This window comes from Cygnus atratus, chromosome 2 (genome assembly GCF_013377495.2).
Source record: "Cygnus atratus isolate AKBS03 ecotype Queensland, Australia chromosome 2, CAtr_DNAZoo_HiC_assembly, whole genome shotgun sequence".
In the NCBI taxonomy this organism is placed as follows: domain Eukaryota; kingdom Metazoa; phylum Chordata; class Aves; order Anseriformes; family Anatidae; genus Cygnus; species Cygnus atratus.
In genome coordinates, this window is record NC_066363.1 from 46931221 (window position 1) to 46954110 (window position 22890).

The 22890-nt window shown below is 41.7% G+C and overlaps 2 protein-coding genes across 2 annotated transcripts in view; one reads left to right on the forward strand and one right to left on the reverse strand.

Annotated features, from left to right (window-relative positions):
- Window positions 1-331, reverse strand: part of KIF15 (kinesin family member 15) — a 35940-nt gene extending 35609 nt beyond the window's left edge. Inside the window, exon 1 of the mRNA XM_035549861.2 lies at window positions 162-331. Within this exon, the coding sequence (XP_035405754.1) occupies window positions 162-180 (19 nt within the window). The 5' untranslated portion in view covers window positions 181-331. The remainder of the gene's footprint in view (window positions 1-161) is intronic.
- Window positions 1-10384, forward strand: part of KIAA1143 (KIAA1143 ortholog) — a 273363-nt gene extending 262979 nt beyond the window's left edge. Inside the window, exons 2-4 of the mRNA XM_035549701.2 lie at window positions 414-539; window positions 1157-1316; window positions 7169-10384. Coding sequence (XP_035405594.1) covers window positions 432-539; window positions 1157-1316; window positions 7169-7380 — 480 coding nt within the window. The 5' untranslated portion in view covers window positions 414-431 and the 3' untranslated portion in view covers window positions 7381-10384. The remainder of the gene's footprint in view (window positions 1-413; window positions 540-1156; window positions 1317-7168) is intronic.
- The last annotated feature ends 12506 nt before the right edge of the window (window positions 10385-22890 follow it).

Consider the following 22890-nt stretch of genomic DNA (forward strand, 5'->3'; position numbering starts at 1 on the left):
AAACAGGAAAGACGCACGGCCGAACGCGGGGCTGTTGTGGTGCTGTCCCTGGGCACCCGGGCATGCTGGTTACGTTACACCCCGCGGCCAGGATCCCGCCCCGGCCCTTTGGGGCGCCCGGTGGGTGCCCGCCGCTCCCCCCTCAGCCCCGCCGCCCTCACCTCTGGTGCCGGGAGCCATGATCCGCGCTGGCCCCGCCGCCAGCTCCGCAAAATGGCGGCGCGTTTGAATTTGGCGCTAAGGGCCGCTAGCGCCGCAAGCCCGCCCCCGCCGCGAAGCCGAGGAGGGCGCGGCCATTTCGTTCCCCTACCCCCTCCCTCCTCCCGCTACTGGCTGCGGGCCTCCGCTCCCCCGGCACGTGACGGGGAGAGAGGGGCCCCGGGAGGAGGAGGAGGAGGAGGAGGAAGAGGGGGGGGAGGGAGGCGGCCGCCATGAGCCGGAGGCCGCAGGTCTCCTACGTGCGGCCGGCCGAGCCCGCCTTCCTCAGCCGCTTCAAGCGGCGGGTCGGGCATCGGGAGGCGCCCACGGTGGACACCAAGGTAACGGCCCCGGTGTGCCCCGCTCGGGGCAATAATGCTTGCGACAACTTGGCTGGGAGCCTTGATAACAAAGCCACCATAACAAGGAGCTTTTCCCTTTGTGCGATTTTCAGTATAGCACGGAAGATTCAGATCAGACCTATGTATTTAAGATTATCTTAACGTTGCATGGCAGATGTTACTTGTAGAGTGAAGATGAAGAACAAAAGCAATGTGTTTGTTACCTTCCGAGGTCAGACTGTTTTGGTCTTTAATTAGAAGAGTACACACTGTGTTTTTCTGTTTGTTGTCTTACGGGACTCCATGAGTTGGAGTGCTGTCTGAACAGCTAGCAGTGTACCCAGCTGCAGTGAGTCACAAGAGTCCAAGTACAAGCAAATCTTAAAAAAATCTGGCTATGCTTGCTGTATTGGCAGCGCGTACGGTGGGCTGCAGTAACAGGCTTTTGCTGAAGGATGTGACTGACACTAGTTTTGTGTCATTCAAAGCGCATTAGAGAGCCTGGCACTGACAACTGTGCCAAGTTACACTAACATTGCTGCAAAAGTGAGGCCTAAGAGTATTAGCTCACTGTTGCACCTGTTGATTGGAATTCCTTCTGTTTCTTTTCTCTGCAGAGAGAGCAGCTCCCGCGTGCAGATAGTGATTCTGAGAATGGCAGTGACAAGGAGGATGAGCAGCCTCAAGTGGTAACGCTGAAAAAAGGGGACTTGACTGCTGAAGAAGCAATGAAAATTAAAAAGCAAATCAAAGAGGCCTTAAAGTCAAGTGAACCAGGTGAATATCAAACTATTAGTTTCCTGGTTTGTTTAACCAGAGAGAACCATAAAAGGGAGGTTGATGATATTTGGTCATTTCCTAACATTTAATACTACCTTTGATTCCTAATCCGAAGTAATAGAGAAGTAACTGAAGTAATATCCAAGTTGTCTTGCTTTTTTATACTGTTGGAGTTATGTTCTTCTTAGTGGTGCATCATCCTACCTCTAAATACCACCTTACTTTTTTTGGTGACAAGGAGGCATGGGGTTAGCCTGCTATGCAGTCTTTTTGACATCACCTGTGATAACTTTTGAACTCATTAATCAGTTGATTAACTTTGTTTGACAGTGGGGTGGATGTCTTATGGGTAATCTTATGAGTTTGTGAAATAATGTTTGTGTAGAAGGAGGAAACTCAGGTTAGTGCTTTAATGGAGAGAATAGCTGGTTTGTAAGCTCAATTACCTGTTCAGTTAACTGACTGATCCACATTATCACTTGCTTGAAATCATCCCCAGTATGTGTTGTGACTTGCACAGCTAATAGTTAGAGGGCATGGAAAACATACCCTAAGAATAGCGAGAAGATGAGTGAAGTGTAGCATTTCAGCTAAAATCTAAGGGTGCATCTCTTGATGGGAAATGGATGATTCATTGTATTGTTCAGTCTTTTTTGAAAATAGATTTTTGTTTATAGATCTACACTCTTAATCAAGTGGAAAAACTCCTGCTAATTCTTTTATTGAAGTGTAATTGGTGTTGCAGTTTGTATAGCTGTCGCATGATTTCTTTTCAAAAGTGGGATCACCCTCCTAGCGTTGCTAGAAATTTCAACTACTGGAAAGAAATGGCATTCTTTCTGAGCATTGGTTTCTTTTTCATGTAAGCAACTTGATTTTTGAATGATCATAGTAGGAGGAAAAATGATTTTGTAAGGCCAGGCAAAAAGAAGCAGCTGTCCATGAGAATCCATTGAGGTCGATGCTGTGAAAAAGAAGTCCAAAAGCAGCCCATCTACTAAGTTGAGTACACAGCGTGAAAATGGAAGTGTGTTTGATTAGAGTAACTGAACTTCTCTGGTGGAAAAAGACATTCCTAAGACAAAAATGTATGTAGGGAGGATAGTAGCATTGAGTCCCTGTACGGCACTAGGATCTCTGCTTATTAAACCTTCACTTGCTGAGTAACAACATGCATTTGGAGGAAAAAAATCTGCAATAGTGTAGCAGGACTGTTGAAATGCTATGCTCTGGGTAGTGCTGCCCTCTACTTCACGTTACTGTGTTGCTGTTTGCTCATCTGCCTTTGCTGTTAATATGAGGTCTTGGCCTGCTTTTCTTTTTTGGGCTTATGGGAATTCACAGGGTAAATGTTTTTATAAGTGTGCTCCTCTCCTGTATAGAGGACTGGTGTGAAATGTTCAGTGAAGTTGTAGGTGACTGCTACAGCTTGCTGAAGGCTTCTTTGAGCCTTTGTCCGTCTTTGCCCCGTCAGTCTAGAGATTTAAATCTGGAGATTTGCTTTCTGATTTCTAGTCAGAGGCAGGCATTTAGGCAGCTGGTTGCTTCCAGTTTAACAAAGGGAATTTAGAATAATGTTTTAGTTTCTTTTCTTTTTTGGGCACTTGTCACTTGTAAAAATGGGAAGTATAATGAACACTTGTTGCATGATTTGATTAAATTTCTCATTTATTTTATTTTATCTCAAGGGTTGAAAGTGTTGAAATTCGATTATTTAACAGGTTCTTGACCATAATATATAGCCCCAAATTGGATTATCAGTGAAATTATGTGAAGACTGAACAGGTAGAAGGGAAGCAAATTTCAGAACTAATAATCTTTCTTTCCACCATGTTGACATCAATGCCAAAGCACTTTGGTATGTAGTAAGTAATGCATTGCTTGCTGACCATCTGTTGTGAATAGAAATTGTTAATCTTTCAAAAAAATTGCAAGTACTCTGTTTTGAGGTTCTGTCCTCTCCTCTTTTATGTCTCTGTAGGGGTTGTCTTCATTTGGAGGTCCTGGTCTTCAGGCTTTGAGATATTTTTCTAGGATTCAGGCTTGGGATATTATTCTAGGATTTTTTGTTTCTCATTTATATCCTTTCTGCTTTATTTTGTTCTATAGCCAGTTTGACATGGGTTCACTTTTTTATCTCAGGCACCAACAGTTCCTGTGACTTGTGTTTTCTTTAACAGATGAGCGACACTTTTGCATTAATTTGGAGGAAAAAAAAAAGTTGATTAATGTCCTAGCTGCACTTAGCTGCCTCCTGAGGCAGAACAGAATTTATTGGCTTTTGCAAGTATAGTCGTAAAGAACGTTTTTAGTTAACCTTTCCTATATGAGAAAAAAGTCCTTCCATATTTGAATTTTTTTATCCATAGAGGACTAACTTAGATGCTTTTTAGCCTCTAAGTCATCTGTATAACAACAGTCATTTTGTTTAATACTTTTATACAGTATTTTATAAATGGTTACTGTCAGTTCAGAGATAAATAAAAATGGTCTTATGAGAAATTAAGTTTGCACAAAAGAAAAGATGGTAATTACTGCAAGACGCTTTCTCCTAGCATTCATTATAGTCTCCAAAATTGATTTTTCTGCTGCTTTTCTAGTTCGTCTGGCCTCTGAGGCACCCTGCAGATGACCAAATTTGGTGGAAGGTGTCCTTAGTCATTCAAACTCTTGTAATATTATTTTGCATTCTATATGGTGGGGCTGGGGGAGGAGAAAGGAGAGGAGAGGCAAGAAGACAGCCCTTGCTGTCTTGGGTATCAGAGCTCTTTCCTTAGCTTACACAGCTGTTATATCACATTTAGAGTTCATGCTGTCCTTCACTGAGTGAGCAGCAGGAATCTAAATCAGAGTTAATTTTACAGCATTTAAATAACAAAAACATTCCCAAAGATGGTTTTATTTCAGCATGTCCTCATTAAATATATGAGACAACATATCTGAGGAAGATTGGTCTTTTTATCCTCGTGATACCAGTGTGTGTGCAATTCCTGTAGTAAAAGTTTCCAAAGGCGTACGTAGAGATGGGTAGCCAGAAAGCACTAGAGCCTCTGAACCTGCTGACCTGAACTTCTAATCTCAGAAGCCACTAAGAAATTTACTAGTTTAGCATAAAATTTTTCCAACCTTTGTCATTGAATAGACATGTATCTTCAAGTACTGGTTGTGCAGCTCCTCCTGTCCTTCCTGCTAATTTAGTGGCATTTGTTTCCTCTTGCGGCCTAATTAACTCATGCAGACAGAACTGACTGCTGAAAAGTTGTGCTGCTAACCATGCAAATGACTACTACATCAAAAATAAAGAGAAGAATAGCGCTTCTTTTTCAGATACTCAGTTATACTCTCCTTGTAAGGTATAAATTGTAATTGAGAGGAAAAAGTTTTCTGAATTTGTGGCTTCATAAATTGATGTCACCGATGAAGTGAGTTTTCAGCTCCATGTCTGAATATGCCCTTCATAGCCAGCCAGCATAAAGGTTTGTGATACATGTAAAAGCATCAATGACTAAAAACAGTCACAAGCTGAACTACTAGTGATTTTTTTGTCCCTTTTCTTAAGATAAATGGATTTTATTATTTCTTCTCTAGTGGTTTTACACTGGTCGTCTTTTACTTCAGGTGTTTCAGCGTGTTTATCAGAAATCCTGCTTTCTGTAATTCGTAACATTGATACTCCTTTTCCATTGAGTCTTTTATCAGGGCTCTGTTTTAAAAAACTGCCAACATTGGAGATTGCTTCTTCAATGTCTTCTTTGCATTGCTTAACACATTTCTGTTTCTGGAGGTCATCAATATAAACAGAAAAGAAACCTGATGTGTAACAGCCTGGTAAAATTAGAATGGATAAGGTGAAGTTTTTTTACCAAATGGAAAAGAAGTCAACACAAATTTCTTGAGCTGCTACCTCAAATTCTTTTAAAAAGCATAGTCTGTTCTCCCACTTCCTTCAATTTGCTTAGGTAAGGCTGAACCTGCTGTGTTTCGTCACCTGATTGATTCTTTGTCAAGCACTGCTGATGCATCATAGCTCTCTGAAATTGTCCTGGGCTTCCAGCTGAAAGGATTGTCCTTGAGCATATAATGAAGTTTGGACAGTGTTTTACCAGGCCAAGAGCTAAAGTCTTTTCCTTTGGTGCAAAATGATCCACAAGTAGTATTGAGGTGACAGAGCTAAGGCAGTTGCAGTTTTGGTAGTTTCCGAGCTTTGTTCTAATTATGCATTTTGTTTATTAAGAGTTTGAATTCATATTACAAAGATACCTGTCAGTTTCTGCATCTGTTAGACAAGATGAAATATCAGTGCAGTTCACAGCATGGGTATTGGGACAATTGGGAGTGAAATTGAAATTTTACTTCAATTTCCTTCCAGTACCTAGAGGAGGTCTACAAGAAAGCAGGAGGGGGACTGTTTGTCAGGGAGTGTAGTGAAAGGACAAGGAGTAATGGTTTTAATCTAAAAAAAGGGTAAGTTTAGATTAGATATTCAGAGGAAATTACATTTAGGGCAGTGAGGCACTGGCACAGGCTGCCCAGAGAAGCTGTGGACACCCCATCCCTGGAGGTGTTCAAGGCCAGGCTGGATGGGGCTTTGGGCAACCTGGTCTAGTGGGAGGTGTCCCTGCCCATGGCAGGGGGTTGGAACTGGCTGACCTTTAAGGTCCCTTCCAATCCAAACCATTCCGTGATACTATGATTTCTCCATGAAGTACAAGTACATAGTTCAGATGGAACTTTCCGTGTTTCAGTTTGAACCAGTTGCTTCTCATTATATTGCCGGGAGCCACCAAAAAGTCTGGCCTCATTGTCTTGTCAGGCTCCCTTAAGATATTTATATACATTGATAAGATCCCCCAAGTAGTGTTCTCTCACAAACTATTGAAGAAGCGTACGTCATGTAGAGGTCACGGACAGAATTGGTGCTCAGTTTTTTAAGCTAGGTTTCTTCTTAAAAAGGGTGCAAAACATAAGGAATTCTAAGTGAAGTTCTCTAATAAAGTTGATGTCTTCATTTGTACCACACAACTCTTCAACCAGCAGATCTAATAGTTGTGTTTGGAGCATGCACTGGAGAGTGTTTCAACCAATGCTGTGTATGGCAGCCCTGAAATGTGAGCCTTCTGCCACAATGCTTATGCACTGAGGAAGGAATTTGTGCTAAAGATGTTTATTGTTTTTTAATTAAATAACACACAATTTTGTCAAACGTGTATATTGTTATGAAATTTCTGTTGAAAAATGAATTTCACACAAGTACTTTAGGAGAAATGTATTGCACAAAACCTATGGTTCTTTAATATTCTGTCATGTATTTGGTTAAAAATTGAAAACTACTGTAGCATGGGCCTTTGTGTATGATTCATGATTTAAAATTTAACATTTTTTTTCCCAGAAATATTGCTTTGATGCTTTTACTTGTACAGTGGCTTTCCTCCTTTGCCTGATAATCCCAAGAGGGACTTTTTAAGAAATTATTTGCTCTAATACATGCAGAGAAGCAGAATTTGCAATTTCTTGACAAGGGATAGCATATTGGAGTAAAAGAAAAGCTTTGTCTTGTATATTGCCTTTTTGTTGTTTAAAGAGATACCATGATTTTGAAATAAGTTCATTTTTGTCATAGATTTTACAAACAGTGAAATGGAATTAAGATGATCATACAAAGTTGTCCTCTCCATTTTGATAAGTGGATGAGGCTGGATTGTATGCCAAAACTTATATATATGTTCATGATCGTTTTATTCCATCAGAGGTCTCACTGGTCTTGGGAAAAAGGAAAGACAGTGGTGAAGTTCTGTATGTTTGTGTGAATATGTGAAGGTGAGTTCTGATTTTTTTCTGTTTGTTAATAGATGGTGAACCAGAACCTGCTGATGGAAAAATTATGTTCAGGAAACCAGCCAAACGTTCATCAGAGAAGCTTTTGGACTTCAATGTAAGTTCAAGTAAGAAGATCAAAGAGGGAAAGAAAACTGAGAGAGAAGCAACTACCTCTCAGAGTACAGCTAAGCAAGTTAAAAACAGCAGTCTTCTCTCATTTGATGATGAAGAAAATGATGATTAGGAGTTGTATGTATTCACATTTTAGTTATCCTTCCCAGCTATTTGAGTAAGAATGAGGGTTTTCATAGAAATTGGAGCATGGTATCCCAATCTTCTCTTGCTTTGTTATGGTTCAACTAGAGAAACATAGTATACAACCAGCATGAGCAAAACTGAGCTCAGGTGTTCCAGTTCAGATGGAACTATGTGAGTAGTATCTCATGTCTTTATTTTTAAAAGAAAATTTAAACATATATATCAAAGCTATTTGTGACCGCAAATGAGTAGCAAAATACAGGTGGACATATCCAGCTTAAATACATTTTCAATCAATTAATTTTAAAATGTCTTCCATTGCTAAAATTGTATTTCCTCCTATGGCCTATCTAATGGCCACAGTGGAGAGGTGTTTGTTTGTTTGTTTGTTTTAATTATTATTGGCTTAGCATTCAAAAGAGAGACTTTATTGCTGTGGAGCAGAGATTGACCTCTTTTGCTTCATACCTTAACAAAAGCTTGCACTAAATTTTGCATGTATGGTTTGGCAGATTAGCTCTTTGTAAGCTCTCTTGCAGTAAGTGAGCCTGCATTTGCTAAAATTACGTAGTCTTAATGCTGTGTTCAGTGAATACAGTCCAAGAAGCACCAAATTAGTTTGGATTGATTGTGCTAGTAAGATATAAAAATTCTGATTGTATCAATTAATGCAAAGGAACGATTTTTAAACCCTTTAAGACTGTACACTTTGGTTGTCACACTGATGTATTAAGATGGGATTGGTTTTTTTTGGAAGTGCATTTGTTCTAGTTCGCTACATATGTGTTTGTAATTATTTAGGATCTCATTTTATTTTTTAAAAAGTATTTCATTCTTAAGCTGTAGAAAACTACCAATTTTTTTTCAATAGGAAATTGTAAACAGAAGATTAAGTCAAGAAATACTATAGCTGTGATACAAAGTTTTAAATTTTTTTTCAGTTGACCATGTACAGTACACTGATATTGACCATTTCCGTATTATTTATGTAACGGGGTGTGCAGAAATTCTAATAACACTGACAGCTGATGGGACTGGGGAGAGCAAGGAGGTGGAAATGGAACTAGTGAGTCTGAAATGACTTGATAGTATTGTGTGTTCTTGCAATACTTAAGCACGACTGAGACTGCTACAGAATTACAGGGTACGAGACAATGAAACCAGTTCTTGTGCTGTGTGACAGGTAATTTGAAATCATTTGGGCTGTAAAGCTTCGTTGAGGAGCAAATTTGAAGTAGCTGTGTGAAACAGCTGGTTTTATTTTGTTAATCTGGTATTAAACAATAAATTATGATTTCTGTAAGTGGTCCAAAGGTATTTAAATGAAAAATTCAGTGCATAAAATGGGATTTTTGGAGTCACCTGATAATGAAGCCTATTTTGACAGCTACTTGTCTCCAAATATCACATCCTCTTACAGCATAAGATCAGATGCAAGCCTGCCTACTATTTCTAACTAATTGGGAGTGTGCCTGATTTTGAAAATGAATAGGTATATTGTCCTTTCAGAAAATTAAAACCAGGCCTATAAATGTATATTAACATGTGTGGCACTGGTCTGATATTAGAACTGCTACAGAGATGCAATTTGACAACCTGAGGATTCCAGTGAGAACATTTTGCATTTGTAGGTACATAATTTGTCTGTATTCAGCATACGTAATAAAGAAAAACATAGGATATACACAATCAAAGGTTCCCAGGGATTAATCTTTCCATATTCTTTGTATGCCTAACATTTGTTTGATTCCATTTTAAAAAAACTATATATACCCATGAAGAATAGTGTAGTGTTAAAGTATTCTGAAGGAATATTTGGTCACATTTAAATAACTGAGTATATACTTTGACTTTCTGAGACCAATCTGCAAGAATGAGTTACCTAAATGCTTACCTAAACTTTTTCAGTTTTGTCCATCAGCACAAAACCATACTTGCTTACATTTTCCTTGCACAGCCTGAAAGTTCATCACTTTAGCTGCAAGGCAGCTCAGGAGACGTGGTTGTTAAGAGAGAAATCCTTGCCATGGATCAGAGGGAATTCACACTTTCCTTAAAATCAGAGAGGGCCTCCCACACGGGGAGCCTATTTGGCATATTCAAAATAAGAGCGAGTTCTTGTTCGAATCCTGTCAGCAATTGCATATAAACAAAATTTACTATTCCTACTGAAAGACTTGTTAGACTGAAGTCCGGTAAAAAGAAAGGTACCTCAAAATTCTGGGTGCAGTGCTTTTGCTTAATCATGCTCCCTGCCCTGCAACTTCATGACAGATGTCTGGAATGCAAATACATTAATTGGGTTTGCTTGGAAATAACATAATGAAAGGTATGTTGTTCTTCAGGCAGCGCAGCAGGGGAAAGAAAGGTGGATACGGAAACCCACTTTCTTTCCTTTATTCCAGCTGTGATTTGTAGTGCTCTGACCAGGAGACCTTTGTATTTATTGTATTTCACTCCCAGTTCACCTAACAATAACTAATTGGATATATTTTATTAAGAGGTGTGAGTGATGCACAAAAGTGTTTTAGTCAAGTAGTCATGTGAAAATCAGTGTTCTTAATGCGACACACCAGGAAAATTACATACGCCATCAACACCCCATGAAACCTGTGACTAAAGAGAACAATTACTTGTTCATTTAGGAAAGAAATGTGAAACTGTCTTAAGCAATCACCTGCCTTGAGCAATGGGCCATGGAAAAAATAATTGCAAGAACTTTCTAATAAAGGGGAAGCCAGAGTGAGTAAGTACATGAAATGTGGGGCTGTCCACTAGAATGGATAAACTTCCTGGCTTTTTCTTGCTTTTTTTCTTTTTCTCTCCTGTAGTGGGGAATGTATTTCCCCTCTTTCCCCCTGCCCCTCTCTGAATGAAAGTAGCTGAGGTTTGTTACCCTATACAGGAAACCTGTTCCAATGTGGTCTGTTAACTAATATGGGAATTCTGTACAGTTTTTATTAATAAAATCTTTGAAATTTTCCAGCTCATTAAGACTCAGAAACATTTATTGATGGTGTTATTTCTCACTATTAGCTAAACAGTAAGTGGGAGGAAACCCGGTGAACTGTAGTAGCATAATAGCATGCTAGCAATGGATGCTTATGGTGGAGGCTACATCTCAACTTTCCAAGCACCTTATTTCAGAGCAGTGCTCATGTCTGTGATCAGGGAAGGAAATCACTCTGTACTCAAAAGAAATAAGATCTTTAAATGATAGGAATCAAGGTGGATCCTCGAGAATGCCATGTTATTGAGAAAGAACTGAACAAAGTTACGGGGCAGAGTGAGAAAGAAAATGCATGTATGGGCAGGTAACCCAGGAGTTCCTACCTTTGGTTATATCTCTAGCCTGTCTCGTAAAGTTATTTATTTTTTTCTCAAGTGAAAACAAATTTGTTGGACTGCAAGAGTTCATTTCATTTGCCTAAATAGGAAGGGATGAGCCAGTAGTCTATCTGATAGCTTTTGTGTCCAGCACTTTTCCAGGAATTATCATTTGGAGGATCAAAGGCTGTGTTCTGCAGACACTGAGCACAAGAAACCTGTATTTAGCTGTTCTAATTACACATTTTTTAAGTTTCATCACAGGACTTAATGTCTTTTTTTTTTAACAGTGCTCCAGTATATAATCCTGTTAGGAAGCTGCAGATTTATAATGAAGCAGGAAGTAACAATGTCATCGTTTCAGCTGATTGTTTCCCCTGTGCTGTAGTGTATTAACTAAGTAATGCTTCACTTGGCTGTGTAGAGCCAATTGCATTCTCAAGGACATCAGGCATGCCTGAAGATGAGTCATTACCTTTGGTACAGCACAAGAAGTACGATGTGCAGTCTCAGCAAGTGTTTGTCCATTGAAGTTGGTTAATAGCCTATAGCCCTTTCCCGTGGCAAGATGCCATAAATCAATCCTTTGTCTATTTACCAGACGGAAAGCCTGGTCTATCAGCTGCCTCTTCAGTATCATCCTATTGTTCCTGTTCCTGCAATGCGGTGTTAACCTGCAAAGAGACTTTCTGTGTCATGGGCCTGCCCTTCTGCCCCACTTCCTTGAGACCGTTCCAGAGGCAGCAGTCACAGGGCCAGCCATCACAGATGGAAGAAACGCTACCGGGTTTTACATGAGTGGCTGTAGCCTCCTGTGGACCTAAACATTTTCAGAACCTATACACTCTCAGATCCAGCCCCTGAGAGGTAACAGAGGCTGAATTTTACAGTGTTTTTCCCATCATCACCTCTTCTTTCTTTCTTTTATTTCTTTCTTTCTCTTTCCTTCTTTCTTTGTTTCTTTCTTTCTCTTTCCTTCTTTCTTTCTTTCTTTCTTGGTGGTAAAGCAACAGCTGGCAAAAGCAGTTTTTCTTCTATCAGGAGATGTAAAGTGGCTTTGGTGCCATTCCAGTCCATATGGCAAAGCTTTCCTTTCCCTTGACTCCTGTGGCAGTCCTCAGTGCGATGCCTGTTTAGTTAAGGCCATGGGCAAGAGGAAGCTACCTTGAAACAGGCAGAAGTTATTAGAGTTATTGTTGTTAAGCCTCCATGGGGTAACAGTGATCACGGCACACTTTTAGTTTTGATATCATAAAAGAGTCGTTCCCTTAGGGACAACGTAGTAACAACGAACTTTAAAAGGGCAGATTATAAAACTATGAGGAAAATGGTTAACAGCAGGCTGAAGGGCAAAGAGAAATACTTAAAAAACATAGAGATCTGCCTGGAGGCTATTTAAGAACATTGTATTAGAGGCACAGATGGTTTGTATACCTCTGAGCAAAAACACAGCATACGAAGAATGAAACTCACAGGGTTACGTGGGAGAGAAGTGTGAGTATAGAAAGGTTGCAAATGCATCCCTTCAAAATGACAGCTTGACTGAGTGACAGACCAGGAAACATTATCTGGAGAGTGGAAAGGGCTGGAAAGTGACAGTGCTAAGAAGGAGCATCTAGCAGCTACTGACTGTGGATGCCGAGGTTGAAACACTGAAAAGAGTGATTCTAATAATGTACTACTAAGCACTTGCTTTTGAAGACTGGGCTATTCCAGATGAGACTTCACCAGAAAAACAACAGTACTCTTAATCTCAGTTAGAACAAAACAAAGTTGTTTGGTCAAGTCAAAGCAGTCTGCAGTTTAAATTTGTGAGTACGCCAAGTTTAAGAGTAAGGAGCCCACCCAAACATAGTTTCTCCACAGTAGGACTTTTATTTTACCTTGCCTTAGATTCAGTGCCAAAAATGATGCCTTTAAATCTTTGCCAAAGAATGTAGAGATGAAAAGAATCAGATACTTCTAAAAAATCTAAGTTTAGTAAAAGCAAAAAGTCTACTTTTTTTGTTTTTTAGAATTTTGTGTTGAGAAAAAGACTACTTGATAAGGATGTAATAAGATCTACAGAGCTTTTTTACACCAGTGTGCAATTGGACATTTGCAGCATTTTGTTGTGTATCTTGAGAACAGGAACACACCGATTATAAATTAGAAGGGGAACATCTCAAGTATCTCATAGTTGTCCTTCACAAATCTGATGATGTATGCAAAAAGTGTCCTTGTGAAATCAGGGAAAGGTATTTTCTGGTTTAATAAAAAGGAAAGGCAAGGGAAGGCTACCACAGCTATTTTGGCAATAAAAACTTGATGCATGCAGTCTCAGTGGGACTAGAGCCCTGGCATCCAGGCTGTTTTATTCTGCCCTGTTAAATTGAAACAAACAATTCAGCTGCCTCAGTCTCCTCTTTTCTCCTCTGACACGCCAACTATCCCTAGAGAAGAGATTAAGCATTGTTCTGAGCAGTGCCACAGCAGTAGCAGCAGTTTTATAATTTAAGGACTGCATAAAATTTATGGAGCACTGAGCAGAGCTTAAATCAATTTTACGATTTTCATAAATTATTCCAGGCAGACCGTGTTTGTGTAGCAAGCCAGTGATGTTTGAGGTGTTTATCCAATGAACAACAACATTCAGAACGGATTTTCAAAGGCACCTGTGGGAATTAGGCATTCAAGTTTGATGGGAATTAGAGGACTTGTTCCTTTGAGCTAGTTGGTATTCCACTATTAATTTGTAATCATGCCAAATTATACACATTTGTTGAAAATCAAAGTTAGAGGAAGGTGAAATCCAGAGGATTTTGTAAAGTTCACTGCTATTGTGATTAATGTGATAACTTACAACAGTGGCTGCTAACTTGTAGTTCTATTTCAAGTAAAATACCACTCTGGCACTTGAAGAGCTAGTCTTTTTCTTACTCCAGTGTCTTTTTTGTGTTGTTTAGGCCCCGTTGCTACAAGGAACGTTGTTCTCTCTCTGCTTGAGGCTGTACATGCAAATTGCTCCATGCACAGGGAGCTGCTACGAAGAAGGATCCACCTTTAGAGCAGAAAGAGAAAAAATAGCTGGTTCCTCATAGCATGTTTCAAGATTGCGTAAGATAAATCTAATTCCATATAGTATAGATTTGAGCAGGGATTCAACTTTCCTCCTGGACAACTAGCTAACTTGATCAAGGTAGTTTGAGACGAATAGGTTTAAATTCAAGGAAGTTAAGTGTTTTAACGCTCCAGGATGTTGACGCTGAATTCCTATAGCCAACAACATACATAAATGATGAGAGTGACTGACTCAGTGGCCATTCTGCAGGAAAGGATCTGTGACTACTGTGAATTAAAAACTGAACACAGGCCATGATGTGAGGAAAGCTGATGCAATTTAAGCTCTATAAATAACTTGTCATGGGGAAGAAAAGTGAGGCAATCCTACCCTGCTTATTCTTTGCTCCAGACCCTAGCTGGAGTAATGTGTCTACTTTAGTGCACTATACTTCAAAAAGGAAAGATGCAGGCCAATTGGAAAGTCCAGCAGAAAGTAACGGCATTGATCAGAAGTCTAGAAAACATGACTTGTGGGGATAGGTGAAAGAAATGGGTTTATAAATCTAGAGAAAGGAGATGCAGAGGAGGGAGTAAGAATGTGGTACCACTCTTGAGATATGTAAAATTTGCAGCAAAGAGGAAAGTAATAAATTGTTCTGTGTGTCCACTGGGAATAGAAAAAAAAGCTAATGGATTTAAATGGCAGCAAAGGAGATTTAAGGAAGACATTAGGACAGGCTTTCCAGCTGTAACTGTAGTGAAGTACTGAAACAGATTGCCTGGGGAGGTTGTGGGATCTTCATTGCTAGACGTTTTTAAGAACAGGTTAGACAAACATCTGTCAGGAATGATTTGGGTATAATTGATCCTGCCTTAGGGCAGAGGGCTGGACTAGATGACCTCGCGAGGTCCCTTCCAGCCCCATTTTTATGGTTCCCTCATTAGGAAGGCTGATACAATATTCCTAGGACCTTATCATTCCTTTTAGAAGCAAAAACACACTATAGCAATGCCAAGAGTCAGATTTAAATTGACAGTATCTAGGGAAATTCAAAGCTTAAGGTTGATATTACATGGTTAATTATTAACATTTGAATGCATGAAACAAAACTGGACGTGTTCAAAAGCTAAATTCTTGGGAGGCTACACAACCGAGTCCTTTATGACCAGACCGTGATCTTTCTAATAGCATGAGAAGCTGTTTCTTCTAACATTCATCTTACATACTGCAACTTTGATTTCATCTCTTGAACTTAGTAGCTGGCATTGTTCTTCAGCATCTAACATACTCCAGGTGAAGAGACTCTCAATTTTGCATTTCATCACATATTTGGCCACATGTTATGCTTCCACTCACTCCAAAGCTCATTCTTTCACTCCAATTTATCAAAATGCTAGTGCTCAGCTTCCCTATGTGGCTGTGTTGAAATCACTAATACCACTGTTAAAGCGTGTAGTACATTTCTCTCCATTCTCAGACACAGTATATTCCTCCTGCTGCTTTCTGCTCACGTCCTTTTATTCCTGTTGATAACTTTCATTTTCATCTGTCTTTTGCTGCTTTCCCTTCAAGCTGTGCTTGCGTTACAAACTGCGGTTCAGCAGTTTAGCAATTGGATTGCATCCAAATATTACCAAAAGCCACATCTTTTAATATCAGGCAGAGCAGCTTGAATTTTCTTCATCGCAGTACTGTGAAAGACACACTGGCATGTTTTCTGTGCAAAAGCCAAAAAAAAAAAAAGGCAACAAAAGATGGGGGGTGTGAAGCAAGCTGAAATGTCTGCATTCCCAGAATTTTCTGTTCTCTCTGATTTCAGGTTTTAGTTCATGACCCAGCTGCTGATTTATGTAACTCAGTGGAACTGTGCCAGTTTAGAGCAGCCAAAAATTTGGCATGGTTGAATTTGTGATTGGTGCTACCTTAGTGTTCAGCTGCATGACCCCTTATGTTTCTCTTCCCAAAGTTCATGTGTATTCTTTTGATGATCACAGCCCTCAGGTTCTGAAAACCCCTCTGTCAAACCATGAAGTGGGGTTATAATTATATACATACACACACACGTACATATATGTATGCATACAGAAATATTTGAGTTTGATTTGACTGGAAAGCCTTTTCACGGCTTTTGAGCTTTTCTCTGCAACTACATGGAGGATAGAAACTGAAGTAAAAAAATAAAGAAAAACAGAAAAAAAATGGGGTTTTCATATAACCACATGCTTTCCAAAGCTAAGATTTGAAAGAATTCAACATATACCACGAAAACTGACAAAATTATGACTGGATGTTTGGTCATTAAATTGTTTTACTGCATATTACAGAGAGAAGGACGGTATCACTTGTCTCTCATAATGGTGAGATGCTCCTCAGGGTTCTGTAAGACACCATTTCCTCTAGGAATCTTCCCTTGCTAAAGAGTGACTGTAGCACTGAAGCTGTGGGCATTGTGTGAGGTTTGCTGTAGAGGAGGACTTCCCTTGGTAGCTGGGGGCTTTGGATCAGAGTCAAGAGTAGTTTTTGTTATGTTTGCTCCTCTGTTTTGCTCAAGACTTGCACGTTACGTGTTCTGGAGAGAGATGGCCAAAGCAATGCAGATATGCTGGTATCCAGATCGTGACTACCTTACTGTCTGTGTTGTGCATTCTTTGTGCATATCCCCAGCTCCTGCTGTGTTTGCATATGTTGGGAACAAAGAAGACCTCCAGGTAGGTGCTCCAGAACCCATGTACCCCTTAAATTTTAACTTAAGATGCATTTGGATCAGCACGAGCCTTTGTATGAGGATGAATTTCCCTCACATCACTTGTTTCTACTTTGCATTGCTCACAACACTAATTTTCTTTCCCCTGTGGGTACAGTCCATGTCAAGGGATCACTTGACCTTGAAATGCAGTTTCATTCATTTTACCTATTGGTTAATGATGAGATTTTAAGGAAGGTAAGTCTTGCTTTTCAGACACTGCAATGGTGATCATTTCCTGCTCCTGTCACATACAGAGTAATATTGTTTCTCAACATCTTGTTTTCCCATATTGGTAGTTCACCATACACCATAACATAAGGAGAATAGAATATTTTTCCTACCCTTTCTGTGTCCAGCTTACCTATTTACATATGGTGGAAATGTTTTTGGATTGTGAATGTCCTAGTGCATTTTTCCTTGTACCTCTTGGACTATTGGCTTTTTGGTTCTTCCTCCTACAGCTCCACTGCTGAGGCTACCATGTCACCCAGAAAATCTTCCCTGCGGGGAGGAAGGTGCCTGCTCATTGCACCTCCTGAGCAGAACTGAAGTGAGCATTTGCCATGCAAGCCTGTTTCTTAAATTCAGTCAGTAAGATGTTGGCATCCTATCCCACTTCTGCAAACCTCCTGTGTTTCCTCTGCCTCTCAGATTTGGGTTGGCACGGGCAGAGGCTGAAAGGCATGTGTAGCATGTGAATGGCATGCTACCATTCCTTCAAATCTTCTATACCCTGGCTCTCTCCCTCCTGCGAGCTGCTTAGAGTTCACTGTGGCTGCAAGGCTGGATTTGGGTTTTGAGTGAGTTGGAGACTTCCATGTGTGGATGCTAAGCTTTCTTAAGGCACCTTTTGGTGCTTGAGAGACTGCATAGACTAATAAATAAATGCTTTTATCTCAGGTGTCAGCTTTAGGGCAGTCATTCAATAACATAAAAATAACATACACATGGATATCTGAGCTGTGCAGTTTAGAAAGCCAGTTGCTGGGTGATGGCTGTAAGGTGTAACAATCCGTTAGTAAAAGTTTACACAGTACCTACCACAGAGGAGCCCTCATCTGAGCTGCAGGCTCTAGGGTGCTACTTTAGTAGAAAAAAAAAAAAGAAAGAATAATAATTTGTAAATGAATAAGAGAGATTTTAAAATCAATTTTCTTCACCAAACAGCAATCATTGAAATGGTTGCTGTTATCGCTGAGGACTAAGCGTATAAAATGCTTCAAGATACAGAATTGGATTCTATAAACATATAATTCTTTTATCAATAATTCTTATGAGCAGGCTTCTTTCTACACTCTCCCCTTTGCCAAAACTTTCCTCTATTATATGCTGAGCTCATTTCCCTCCTGGATAGCTGCGGATTTGTTGGTATACAAATTAATTTTGTTATTGACCAGAATGAACATTTGGAGGATAAGAATGGCATTGCTATTCATACCTAAAGGTAATCAATACAGGTACAGAGGAATAAATATTTTCTAACCAAGTAAGCATCCTGTCTAGTCTTATTCTATTTTTCTAAAACCCACAGGACTGTCTCCTAGCTGCTGTACATGTGAACAAAGCAGTGATAGGCAATAGTGATAGGCATCCTTTTCCTTCAAAGAATGTTCATGAGAGAAACTTCTGTGGTAGTCTTGCCTCCTCACATGCTCTGTCTCAAAGTCACTGAACTGTAACAACCTACGCATACTGTTTGACTGCAATTGCAATAATTATTTGTTCATCATCAACTTAATATACCAAAAACAGTGGAGGAGAAATAAATCCCTGCTTGAAGTAGTTTGACATCTGTCTGGAAGTGCCAGACAGCAGTTTGTGGCTACACTGTTTAAGAGAAAGGATGTGAGGGGACATTACATTACAATGATGTGGTGTGATTTAATTCAGCCTGGGATTTGTATGCAAAATGAACATTATTAACTCATAAAAAGCAAAGCAAAGGGGAAAGAATAGCAAGAAAGGTAAGGGTAGATTGGGAGATAAAATGTTCCTGGCATATGCCAGTGATCAGCTCCAGTTACTCCTGACCAAATGTTAGTACTGTTCGCTTTGTTTCAGGCTTTTGCTCAAAGACTCTCAGGAGAGCCTCACTTGCAATCGGATTCTGCCTTAATTCATACTTAAAATCAGTTGGAGGCTGACAAAATGTCAGAGCAAAATTGTGCTTTACTTCAGCTGGCTGTTCCTTCGACAGGATTTGCTAAGAAAATGCCAGACTGATGGGGAGAAGACCACTAGCTGCCCAGCCAGCATCCTGCAGCACCACAGAAGTCCTGAGCTCGGAGTGAAAGTCCTTCCAACACGCAGACGTGATTCTGGGGTGCCCAGCACAGGGCTCTGTTGTGTCCTGCAGAGCACATCCCCTTGGCGTTGTCAATGCCGCACCTGAAAGGCCCCGCTAGGAGAGGCAATGCCGTCCCCTGCAGAAGGCAGCAGGGACATGGAGAAATGGAAGATGCATGCTCTGCTCAGGTTGCAGACGTGCGGACAAACAGACAGAGGACCCTTGGGATGGCAAGGAGGCAAGTGTGTGGGGTGCTGAAGCAGGCAGAGGATGTTAGAGGAGAGGAAGAGGGGAGAGGCCTGGCCAGTTTTGGAGAGTCCCGACGCTGGAGCACAGCTCTGCTCTGGCACCTCGACATGGTGGCAGCACCGCCTGCCTCCCTCAGGCAGCCATTTCCCCCCTGTAGCGATGTGGTGGTGAAAAAGCCCCAGTCCTTCCCCTCTCTGGGCGGGGTGCCGAGGTCGTGGTTTGCCTGGTGGGAAGCAACATGGCTGATGCCACAGCTCTAAGATCTCCTCAGTGCTTGTGGTGGGGTAGAGGGGCAAAGCTCAAATAACCTGCCCAGCTCTTGGTGTGCTTTTCTAACAAAGAATGGACAAGCAATCAGTAAGATTTTTAGGAAAAAAAATACACAAAATAATGATGTTTTAAGAAGGCCAGAGTTAGCCTCGTGTGCAGAAGGCTTCAAAACAGCCATGTTTTCCCCTGCTAAGCCCCTGTCTGCCGCTGAGGAGGCGTAGAGCCCCCTCGCCCGGCTTTCCTTCGCTGAAACACCTCCTTTAACATCCACGTCCTTTAACATCCACGTCCTTTAACAACCGCGTTTCAGACAAAACCCGGCCGTCCCCTCCGCTGCCAACCAGGGCCGGGCGGCTGCAGCGCGGCGGCGGGACGGCAGGTGGCGGCCGCGCCTCAGGGAGCGGAGCCCGCTCGTCCCCTGCTCGGCGGCGGGGGAGCCGCCGGGACCAGCGTTGGGTTTCTTCGGGTTATGTCGGGCTTCGCCTCTTCACCGAGCTTCCCCACACCGCCGTTCACCGGGCACGGCCGGCGTGTATGGCGCTGGTGGTCGGGACCCTGAGCCCCACCGCCTTCGTCTGCCAGCCAGAGGGCGGTTCCGCCCCAGAGGAGCTGCTAGGCACAGGGCTTTTTTTTTTTTTTTTTTTAAATTTCATTTCTTCCCCCCACGTCCTTCTTCTCCCTACATATCTACAGTACCACCTGTTGCTCGGGGTTATATTTAATTTGAGATGAGCGAGGAACAAAGTACAGCGAGGAGCGCGATAAAGCAATGGTGGCAGCCTGTGAACGCGCCATCTCTTCAGCTGCCGTCGTTCGCAGCCCCTCAGGGGTCCCCCCGTCCCCCTCCAATTTCCCTGGGGTGCCCACTGAGGGTGTCAGGGCTGGCCATGGGGTGAGGATGGGGACGAGGAGGAGGAAGAGGAGGAGGAGGAGGAGGAGGCAGGCTGGCATGGCACACTGGGCTGCGCATGCTGCTCCAGCCGCTGGCCACCACCTATGTTGGAAAAATTCTCTTTTCCAGCGTAGACTACTCATTATTGTCTGTATCTTACAATCATTATACACAGAGGTGGCAACTCAGTCATGTGAAAAGTCTCCCCTGACTTCAGTGGCAGCCTCCCTGCCCAGCCCCGGTGTGAAGGAGGCATAACCCAATTCTGTTTGCCACTGTCTAAACTTAAACATCACGAACGTCTGAATCTTGCAAGTTCTCTTTGATCTGGCTGGCTCAGTTTGCAGCGCTTGACCTGCCATTTCTACATGCTATTTACAACTTCTCTCCCAGCACAGGTGTGCCCAGAACTTTATTAAACAAAGCAAACTGAAATCGAACATTTAGGATGAAGTACAACTTGTAATGCAAACGGAGAGGCCCTGATAAGATGTGATTTCTAATATGTCATGAAATGGAGAAGAGTTCAGGTCAAATTAATGGCTGTTTCTGGAATTACAAAGTAAAATTTCCAGCTACTGGATGTTTACAGGGATATTTAATCATCAGACCTAGTATACTTACACAGAGCTTGTATATATGGGCAAAGTCTTAGAAAGGCACTATGTGTTGGAGACATAAAAGTCGTGCTGGAGCTGAGTTAGGTTTTCTGATATCTCTGAATCTGACCTATTATGGGAATAGGATCCATGCACACGTCAGGTGATGGAACTTGCACAATATGATATGGGACAGGGGCTCATTTAAATGGGTCTGCCATTTGATAGCTGCCTGGCTACTCACAGCTCCTCTGAGTGCCAGTCCTCTCCTTTCAGAAACAAGGACAGTGAAATATTAGTCCTTTCAAAAAGCATTATGAAACCTGAAGGTGATTATTTTCACATGCTGTTTTCTCTCTGGTTTGTAATATTAATTTTCTAACAGAAGTGGGCAGCAACTGAGGTTTTGAGACAAACTCTTAGCAATGTACATGTAGGTGGAAAACAAATCCTGTGTCCACAAGATGCACCTTTCCTTCTTAGACTACCAATTCCATAATCTTGAATGCCTTTCAGAGTCATTTGTAGACTTAACTGGATAAAACTAAGGGATTTGGTTCTAAAACAAGCTATTTGGTTTCTCAAGCAAATACATAGGTCAATATTATTAAACACGAAAGTCTGATGTTAAGCATCAAAATTCTTATTTGGCGTCTAAACATCTGTTCTTTGTATTCTCATCTTCTTTAGGTTGTAGCTTTTTATCTTTGTGAAGCAGAGGCCAGTCCTTTCCCCATGACGGCTTCCAAGTTCTCAGCATGGTTCACAGTGTAAGTGCCAGGAAGGTAAAGGTTCAGGTAAAGGTTCATCTTGGGTTCAGAGCAGCAGCTCTGAATCTATGCTTGTTCCTTTGCTGCAGCAGAGCAATTGTAAACACAATCTCTCTTGCACATTTTGAGGCTCTGAGCACAGGTTGCCCAGTCACACAGTTGGCTGCTGCAGTCCTGTTTATGGGGTTCCTTTCCTTCTGAGCCTGCTGCCTCCACCTCTCCACCATTGCTGGTTCCACCAAGACGACATTGAGCCACATGCCAGAGAGCAGGGAGAGGGGAAGAACACAATCTGTCTCTAGACACCTTTATTCTGTCCTGCCTTCATTTCCTTGCCACTGGAAGCGTCACTTCTGCATAGCCTGTCTGTCTGCATCCATGAGAGAGTGAGACAGAGGTAAACCAGACACCAAGGCAGCAAAGCCATCACTATTTGCTGTTCCTGAAGAAGGATAGGGCCTGTGGGAATAGCTATGCTGTTGCCACTGCACTGTTGCAGATGAGGGATAAAGCCACAGCTACTGCAAAGAGATCCAGAGCATCTTTCCCACTTAAAGCTGCAATTTTACCTCTCTCCCTTCTCTGCCAGCATAGGTGATTGCACGCTTTGCTTATGCCTCCAGTTGGTCCTGTTTATACCCTCAATGATGACAAGGGACTTCATACTCCTTACCTTATTACAAATAAACAAATAGTAATAAATATCTATTAAGAATTACAGAAATTAATGTTGCTAATAATTAAATTGGCAACCCTATCTGCAGTGCAGCTGGTGAGGGTTAGCTTCACTTTGCTTCAGCAGCTGTGTCCACACTGTCTAGAGGTGACACTTAAGTTCCTGTTTGCCTCTCAGGCAGGCAGTGAGCCTGTAAACGTAACTCTTTGAAGCCAGGGCTCTTCGCATGGCTAAGCACGTCCAACATGCTCCAGTGCCACCAGGCACACGTGGGAGACAGGCTGCAAGCTATCTGTGGGGGCAGTGGAGCTCACTGTAACTAAAGCCACTCCAAGAGCTGCTCTTTCAAGAGAGGTCCAGATGAAACCAGAGAGGCTGTTTACTCCATGTGAAATAAAGGTTCGAAAGCTCAGGCATCCTTTTTAATCTATAATGAGGGAGACTCTCTTGGTCGTATCATGGACATTGCTCTATTTCAGGAAGTCTCAATATGGGGCAGTTGTCCCCCCTCCCAGTGGGGGATCACAAACAGGTGTCAGGGTTTTATGGCCATCCGGACCTTCTCAGATTGCTGAACGGGTGGGGGAATCCCTTCCAGATCCTGACTCACTGAGAACGGAATTCCAGGGGGTTCCTG